This window comes from Sinocyclocheilus grahami, unplaced genomic scaffold (assembly GCF_001515645.1).
Source record: "Sinocyclocheilus grahami isolate Dianchi unplaced genomic scaffold, SAMN03320097.WGS_v1.1 scaffold31.1, whole genome shotgun sequence".
NCBI classification, from domain to species: Eukaryota; Metazoa; Chordata; class Actinopteri; order Cypriniformes; family Cyprinidae; genus Sinocyclocheilus; species Sinocyclocheilus grahami.
The window spans coordinates 3146401-3155805 of record NW_015505210.1 but is presented as its reverse complement, the minus strand read 5'-3'; the positions used below and the strand labels follow the sequence as shown (position 1 = coordinate 3155805).

At 36.2% G+C, this 9405-nt stretch overlaps 1 protein-coding gene across 1 annotated transcript; it reads left to right on the top strand.

The window, feature by feature from the left end:
• Positions 1-727: 727 nt before the first annotated feature.
• On the top strand, positions 728-5061 carry fam185a (family with sequence similarity 185 member A). The gene is made up of 8 exons (XM_016262652.1): positions 728-1300; positions 1546-1655; positions 2045-2137; positions 2210-2348; positions 2429-2470; positions 3864-3959; positions 4228-4368; positions 4543-5061. The coding sequence occupies exons 1-8, from the start codon at positions 883-885 to the stop codon at positions 4659-4661; spliced, it is 1158 nt and encodes a 385-aa protein (XP_016118138.1). The 5' UTR covers positions 728-882; the 3' UTR covers positions 4662-5061.
• The last annotated feature ends 4344 nt before the right edge of the window (positions 5062-9405 follow it).

Below are 9405 nucleotides of genomic sequence, written 5' to 3'. Positions count from 1 at the left end.
CTCAAAATGACATGGAAAGTTTGCGACACAAAAGTTCATACTTGTATATTGTAACACCGAGTTGAAATGTTAAACAGCCCAGATGAGAAACTGGTGTGGGGCTAATAATGCACGGGAGACGAGAGGATGGCGTATTTTCCCGAGTTTAATAAAACACCTCAAGCACCGACACACTCGTCCACATACATGGGGGAACGAGTGAGGAAAAGAAAGTACACAAGCATCCAACTCAGGTCACAAACAGAAAAGAATAAAAATAAAATAAAGCTGTCGGTAGAGCAAGTTATCTCTTCACCTTTTCAACTCGTACAGACACACGCTTTTTACATGCGCAGATGTCAATCTGCCACAAAACTACCGTAAATTCTCTAGTGGCCGTTACAATATGTTATTAAGAAAACTAAATTAAGTCTCTGAAAATGTGACGACTAGGGTCATCAAAATAGATTATAGAGCCGGAACCGATTTATGACTCTAATTAAACGGTTAACTACAATTTTGTGCCGATTTATGGTTGTTGTTGTTGTTTTTGTTGTTGCTATTAATTCAAATTAAGCTACAAATGCCTTTTTTTAACCTTAAGTCTTTTTTTAACCTTCTTCGATCGTGCAGGCGACAGTCACACTTTAATTAATGAATGATACATCTTGTTATGGTCAGTATGACTGACTGGACTTTATTTTAAGGTTGATTGATGGACTTCACTTCCCATAATTCCTCTCGCGCTAGAGCCAGTTCCGGTTTGCTGTCATTGCTGTGCGCTGCACTCGTGCCCTCGTGATATAAACATTTCTACACGGCGTTTATTAATGCAAGTAGCGTTTTGCTCTAATCCGTACTTATGTAGTTTACTCTTAGTGCACTCTAAGTGAGGCTTTAGTGATGTTTACTTGTGTAATTACACAGCGGTTATGTCACGGTGTGCGTCTGGGTTCAGTGCAGGGATGTTCAAGACTCTTCACCAGGGCTTGGATCTCTCAGGCTCTCCGAACTTTTTCAGATACTCCTGCAACTCCTAAAGACTCGAATAAACCCATGAAGCAATGGGAGTTATTAGTTAACCCTTTCACAAAGGTCAGATGTCATTTAGGCTGTAATATATCCATAAAATCACTGGATCCACATGCCTTCCCAGAGGCTGATCGGGCATTTATCAGTTTGCACGTGACAGATGCGAATCAAACTCCTAATGTGGACGGATTTCATGTTCATTATGAAGTTAAAAGCAATGAACTTCAGATTTTGGCAGATGAGGTGGATAGCAATGTCACTGTTGAACTGACAGCACCTGTTAAATGTGGTAAGGATCTGTATTCGGGCTTTTAAAGATCATAATAAATCATGTACTTTTATTATATTATTAATATATTGCTGGTTTATTTTATTAATAGCATTGATGTATTTATATTTACATTTTTAAATGAAGAGCTTTTACTATCTAGACTGTATTTACAGCAAGTAAAATTAATGTAATAAGTGTAATTTTAATAACTAAAATTCATAGAAATACATGTGCATCCTTTTAGTCCCTGTCCATTCCTGCAGATCTCCACATCAAGACTAAAGACAAAGGCAATGTGAAGATCCAGAAAATGGAGAGTGACCTCTTCCACGTTCATACAGAAAGAGGGCACTGTGTCCTAGAGTCTGTCAAGGTGACACATTCGTTTTTTAATCATTTAATGCAGGGGTTTTCAAACTGGAAAAGTGATTAAATTAATTGAAATAAAAACAATTAAAATAAATGTTAAAAAATAACATAAAAATACTGTATGTTACTAAACATTACTGTAGTGAGTGATGTAATAGAAACTAAATATTTTCTAAATAATAGTTTACACATATTTATAACAATTTGTAAACTGGGTCTTTATACGTGAAAAAATATAGATGCCTTTTAAACTTTAGGATGGGGATCCCCATTCTAACTGCTAGTTTTTAGGGTTCTGTTGTTAAGTAGAAGATTGCAAAGTTGATTATTTGTTTGTGATGATAATATGGAATATGGATTATTATCATGTGTCTTAATATTGATTTTGTTTAGGGTCATGAGGTTCAAGTTCAGTCCACAGGAGGAAATATCACTGGACTTCAGACCATACATGGGAATGTCGATATCAGCACATCTTTGGACAGTGTAAGTACTTTTATGATTTATGTAACTGCATATACTGTGAATTGGTTTTAAATCACAGCTTTTGCTCTCCAGAATGTCGATATTAAGAAAATTCAGGGAACCACCATGAATCTCTCCACAGAACATGGGGATCTGAAAGTGAAGGCCATTTATGGTGAATGCACATCAGTGTCCACTTCCTCCGGGAACATCCAGATTGGTCATCTGCACGGTGAGGGGAGGGGACGGTAATGGCTCATTGTCAAGACCTGATGTGCAGTTAGGACATGTATCATTGTTGTTGTTTTACAGGTGAAGCTCTTGTACAAAGCAAAACAGGAAACATTGTCATTGGTAAGTGAGCAGTCTGAATTGACAGTAGGTTATTTAGGCCCTGTCCACACGAACAAGGTTATTTTTAAAACCGCAGCTTTTTCTACGCGGTTTGGCCGTTCATCCACACGCAAACGCAGCACCAGTTCACTGTAACCGAACATTTTTGAAAACGCCTGCCAGGGTGAAGATTTTCAAAAACTCCGGCCATTATATTAGGGGGGGCGGCCCGCCTTGAAGGTCAAGTTAATTTTATTTTATTTTATTTTCTCTATAGCGCCAGATCACAATAGAAGTCATTTAAAGTTACCTTTCCTATAGAACATGCCTATACCTTGTTCTTTTATTAAACAAACTAAATAGCCTTATGTTAAATTTATCTTATTTTACACGACGGCATGTCATTTCTGTCTCTACGTTACATGGTCACACTCTCTGCATCACGCACAGCGGAGTTCTGCCCCGATGTGAGCGTGCACACACACACACACACACAAGTGAGCCCACTCCCACTAGTGTTTGTAAATATTAAGCCGCAAAACGACTATTTAAATATGAATTCTGTGTGTCTCTGCATTAATGAATGGCGCAGTTTTGTTTACTACTCGTACTGAAGTGCACATGACGCTTCCGGTGATATTAGCGTCTGCCGTCTCACTAATGAGGACATAAATACATCTCCAGAACTGCTCTGAGAGTCACTTCATGAGCATTTGACCATTTCATTTGAGTGAAACTATCCTCATATTATATACACACAGAAATGTGAAGGTATTCACGGCAACCCGTCAAAATAAAACTTCAGTTTAACTTGAAGACATTGCAGCAGAAATATTTATCCTTAAAATTGTAAATACACAACACAGAATTTCTGAGGGGAAAAAATTATAAGGTTATTGTAAGAATAAATGAAACTTGTTTTTATGCTTTCAAGTAATTAGACATGCTAAAACAGAATTTGGTAACAATAAAACATAAGGTTGGAAAAAAAATTAAATAATTGGGCTCTAAACATGTAATTTTTGTTAAACTTTTAATAAATTGATGTTAAACTCGTGGATTTATGATTTTAATTAATTAGACATGCTTTTTGATTAATACAATTTAATTTAACTATTAAAAAGGAGTCCAGAAAAATTTTAACGGAAAAAACTGATATGCGCTGTTATCTCTGCCTACTAGAAACTTTTTTAGGCTTCTGATTAGCCAACATGGCTTTACGGTTGAGATTATATAGTCACCTGTTGGTTTGGCATGCTCTTGACAGCGAATCATAGCATGCGTTTTCATGTGGACAGAGATTTTTTTTTTAAACGGAAGAAGGAAAAACTTGTTTATAAAAATACCCGTGTACGTGTGGACATGGCCTTGGTCACTCATTTAGTGCGCTAAAGATGTCTTTCCTGCTTCATAGACAGCTCAAGTGGTGCCCTGAAGGTGTTTACTACTGCTGGAAACATTGATGCATATGTGGGCCAAGATGGAACCGCAGAACTTCACAGTCAGCAAGGTAATAATCAGAATCAGAAACAGAATATGACATCAAAGAAACTAATAAATAAAAGATGAGCCTAGTATGAACATATCTAATTAATTTACCTGACTACTTTTTTATTCTTGCAGCCATCTGTTAATTTTTAAAATGGATTATCTTTAGACTTTAAAATCTATTGCACCTATTAGTTCAGGCTGAAAAATGTCATGACCCCCCCCCCCCCCTGAATAAAATATTACTGAAATAATAATTCCTACTTTTCACCTATTTTTCATTGATTCAGGTGCTGTGAGTGTGCGTGTGCCGTCCACTATGAAAGCAGCAGTGCACTTGTGCGGAACCTCTGTTAGCATTAGCTCAGAGATAGTTAGCTCATGTCAAGAGACTGAACGTACTTCAGCTGATGGGAAGACGACAGTTACGGGTGAGTAGAAGCCAGACCCACTGGACGTCTTTTAACTGCCTGAAATGTACTTTTTTCAGCTGCAAGTCTATCTAAACTTATCCTAAAACACAAACATGAAAATTTGACTATTTAAACCACAGTTATGATCTAACATATTCTATGCATTCATTATATTGTATGTACTCATTTTAGCTCATTTGAATGGTGGCACGTATGAAGAACGATGGATCAAAGCCACTGCAGAAAAAGGTGCTGTCAACCTGAGAACCCAGAGCTGGTTTGAGACCCTCAGACTTGGAGCTCAGAGTTAAAACCTGCACAGTAGTGCCTGGGACCAACTACAAAACTGACGGAACCTCGCTGCTGGATTTATACAGGAGATTTAAACTGTATATTGCGTATATCTGTCCAACAAGACACTTCACATATAGCTATAGTGAGATACAACAATCTTGACGGAAGAGTGGGTGAATGCATCTAAATGACATGTCTTTTTTAGGGCTGCGCTATGGGCAAGTTCTGCTTCAGAAGATACAGTATGCAAATCCTGAAGGGTACTTTCTACTTTTTACAAGTAGTGGTACTCATGTATTCACACTAACTGCGATGTTATAACATCCTGAGAGACGTTACAGTATACCTGATTAGTTGATAAATAGAACCCATTGAAACAACTGTACAAAAGAAAGAAATAAACCATGTTATTTTAAAGCACTTACTAATTTTGTTAAAAGCTTCTACACACATTGCAACATACAATATGCGTATTACAGAATACATACACTACTGTTCAAATATTTGGGGTTGGTTTTTGTAGGGCTGCATTTATTTAATCAAAAATACGGTGAAAAAGATTTAAGATTGTAAAATAATATTACAATTTAAAATAACTTTTTTTTCCCATTTTTGAATATATTTTAAAATATAATTTATTTCTGTTATGCAAAGTCATTTCTCCAGTCTTCAGTGTCACAATCCTTCAGAAATCATTTAAAATGCTGCTCAAGAAACAGTTTTTATTATTATCAGTGTTGAAAACAGTGGAGCTGCTTAATATTTTTGTGGAAACCATGATTTTTTTTATCTTTTCAAAAGAACAATTTATTTGAAATATAAATATTCTGTAACATTATAATTGTTGTTACTGTCACTTGATGTGTCCTTGCTGAATGATTTTATTTATTTATTTCAACAACTTTTGACCGGTAGTACATGCTCAAAGAATTTTTGTGACAAAGAATTATATGATCTTCATTTGAATGAATTTGACATTTCTATGCTGATATAAAGTCACAGGTATGTGTAAGAGCTGTGCTTAATATTTGCTCATTTATATGCAAAATGAAGAAAAAGTGAAAATAGTACAATTCTGTGGCAGGCCTTTTACAGTGGAACTGGCTACTGGCATTGCAGTTCCTGGAAGTACTGGCAAATTGTTTTTTATACGACTATACCTCAACCTGCAGAGGAAAAAAAACAAGGTACAATGTATGTAATGTTTCTGTAATATACTGTACTGTAGGTTGAGTTTGTGTGTACATGTTTAAGGCTATATAGGTTTTGCCTTAGCTGGCAGAAGAGCATGACATTGGGCTGAAGATGACGAATTCTGGGAGGTTTTGGCCAACGGAAGTGGTGATCCATTGCTGATACTGTGACACATGGGTGTACACACAAGGATCACTGTGCTGACCACAGTCATGACCCCTACTGATGATACCAGACTGAACCCACACTGAACACTGCTGACTCACCATTGGACCACCAGAATCCACCTACAGAGAAAGGTAACAGAGAGCTGGTATGTTTTTCAGTTACTTTTTTGTTTATTGTGCTATTTAACATAAAATAGTGACTATGAATATAAAATGAAATAGCCGCAAGTGGCAATTTGAGGCAGTTAGGAAAAAGAGAAATGACCAATATTACCATGTAATCTTTAGATTTGAGAAATTTAGAATCTAGCCCAAACTTCCTGAGTGAGGTATAAGCAGAAATATGTATTTACACATTATGTCCTCACAGGGAGAGAAAATTAGAAAGTAAAAAAATGAAATGGCAAGAACATTCCACTAACCAAAAAAGATCAGTAGATTAAAATATGTCTAACCTAATGATACAGTGAGCAGCTGTCGGCACCCATTCACTGTTGATGAGGGAGCCACCTCAAAAATGACGCTGCGAAGTCATGTTGTGCAGACTGACCATCCATGGTCAAGACCGTTCGGCTGAGAAAGTGTGGTACAGATAATTATTAAGGGAACCATCAAGCCTTTTAGTTTAAATTTGAAAAGAAGAATATTTAAACCTCTTATTCAACAGTTTGGATGAAAATGCTTATACATACTTAGTCTTCTACTATTTTCAATGCTAGCTAGCTAACACAGGAAAATACAGACAGATATTGATTATCGTTATAATCATAGATTATATTTTTGAGTAAAATATCACAACATTATCAGGTAAGCATGAAAAGACTCCCCACACTATATAGATATTAGTCTCATGATCACCAATATGGTGATCATGAGACTAATATCTTACTTTTGACACAAATGAGCAAGCCATATGTTAACCTCCACATCTTCACTCTCTTTTCACTGACATGATGGATGTCTATGGTAGTTTGTCTCTCACAATCCCTTTAATAAGGTCTCACTTCTGCAGTATCTCTTCTTATCACTAATTTGCCCAGTCGTTTGTCTTTCATTTTCCATAATCATCTTTTATTTGTCACATTCTTTACACTCTTAATACTTTTGGTTTAAGATGAATGTCTGTTGTTTCATTGCACAAATGTACTGTTTGGGCCTTGTTCTTTACAACAGACACTTTATTACTGCTGTATCTTATCGAAAGTCTAAAATATATGATTGAATAGGCCAGGCTATGAACGTGACAAATTATGCAGATTCACAAAACCACACTGTAAAGAGATGGGCCAAGCAAAGTTACTTTAATGAAATTGCAGTAGACTGTTATTATCCTGAAAATGTGTGACGTAGCTATAGTGTGGGGAGTCTTTTCAGCATGATGGATGTCTATGGTAGTTTGTCTCTCACAATCCCTTTAATAAGGTCTCACTTCTGCAGTATCTCTTCTTATCACTCATTTGCCCAGTCGTTTGTCATGCCTGTCTTTCATTTTCCATAATCATCTTTTATTTGTCACATTCTTTACACTCTTAATACTTTTGGTTTAAGATGAATGTCTGTTGTTTCATTGCACAAATGTACTGTTTGGGCCTTGTTCTTTACAACAGACACTTTATTACTGCTGTATCTTATCGAAAGTCTAAAATATATGATTGAATAGGCCAGGCTATGAACGTGACAAATTATGCAGATTCACAAAACCACACTGTAAAGATATGAGCCAAGCAAAGTTACTTTAATGAAATTGCAGTAGACTGTTATTATCCTGAAAATGTGTGACGTAGCTATAGTGTGGGGAGTCTTTTCATGCTTACCTGATAATGTTGTGATATTTTACTCAAAAATATAATCTATGATTATAACGATAATCAATAGACTGATCAATATGGTGATTGTTTCCATGATTGTTTCAATATTGGATGTCTTAATGCAGACTGTGAGTCCTATAGGTGCTTTCAATGGGCAAGTGTAGGTGCTCCCCATTGAACAGTGCTGATGAACTTGAGTGAACCAGTGAACTTTGGGGGACTTCCAGGAATATGTCAGGGATGAGCTGGCACAAACAAGTTTGATGAATGGCCTATGAGGACACCTGTGTCCAAAGGGAGGGTGAGATCAAAAGTATTGGGAGAATGGTTCAAGCTAGCAGGAGTTCACAATTAGAAAGTATACCTGGACGGGTAAAAATTAGTGTAGCAAAACTAGTGGAGTATGACCAATCAGAGACCGAGCTACCAATTTTTGGTTTAAAAGACTGATAAGAATAAGGTATAAGAATGGATTTTGGGTCAGACAAAGACTCCGATGCAGTGACCATCATCTCGGCTTTGTCCAATTAAGTCTAGAACTCTGCTTCTTGAACTTCATTTACTACACTGAGAAGACCATTGTTTGCTCCACGACAATATGCACACTTAAAAAAAGCTGTTTCCATTTGAACTGATTATCATGGTCAGGTCATTTTACGGTTTCAGAATATTTGAATAGTTTTGTGTGTCAGTTGTGATAGAGACAGAATTATATTTCCATACAGGTTCGTCTGATCAGAAACTGGTCCAAAGATCAACTCCCAACTATTTTTTTTCTTGATATTTTGATATTCATTTAGTTTCAAAAATTACACAAACACAGGTGACTTTCTTTATTCATCAAATTAAACATTAACAGGAAAAAAAACAGATGATTAGATCTTGGCTAGACATAGCAATGAGCCATTACACCTCCTCACAACAACAGTTCACACAATGCCGGCTCATCTGAAACTCTTTTACCTGAGAGGAAACTCAGAACACCTTCATTTCACACGTGATTTTGGGGGCCTCATTTATAAAATGTTGTGTAGAAACCGTCCTACATTTGATCTATGATCAATCCTTATTATAATTAATAGTAGTAGTAGAAGAAATATAGACACACTTGTTTGTTTAATATTCAGTTGTGTTGAAGATTCAGAAGAGTTTGTTATATTTTGAATATTAACTGTACTAATGTCAGTATGAGATTAATTTCTTGTTACTTATCCCATATGTTACATACAAAATTATTTATCTTTTAATAGACTACATTTTAAGCCGGTATGACTTCAGTAGGGTGCTCGGTGAGGGAAGATACGGCGCCGTCTATGAAGGGAGACACCTGGATGGCCTTGAGGTATTGTTATTTTACTTACAATATTTAGCTAGCAAATTGTTTTATTTGTTTCATTAATTGTTTCAATTCCTCTCAGTGTGTATTATGTCATCTGTTTAGTGCACTTGACATGTTTAAAATGTGATTTGTAACAATTTCTTTTTTTTTGTTCATCAGGTGGCTGTCAAAATTGCCAAGAAGCCAAAGAACATGGACTACATCCACATAGTAAGGCTATGCTCGTTGTGTGTGTTTTTTTGTTTTGCTTGTT

Bases quoted from the DNA above. Each gene is read 5' to 3' on its own strand.
- fam185a (XM_016262652.1), top strand. From the start codon at position 883: ATGTTTACTTGTGTAATTACACAGCGGTTATGTCACGGTGTGCGTCTG. The intron at 1,301-1,545 runs GTAAGGATCTGT...CCATTCCTGCAG, and splicing joins GACAGCACCTGTTAAATGTG to ATCTCCACATCAAGACTAAA. The intron at 1,656-2,044 runs GTGACACATTCG...GATTTTGTTTAG, and splicing joins GTGTCCTAGAGTCTGTCAAG to GGTCATGAGGTTCAAGTTCA.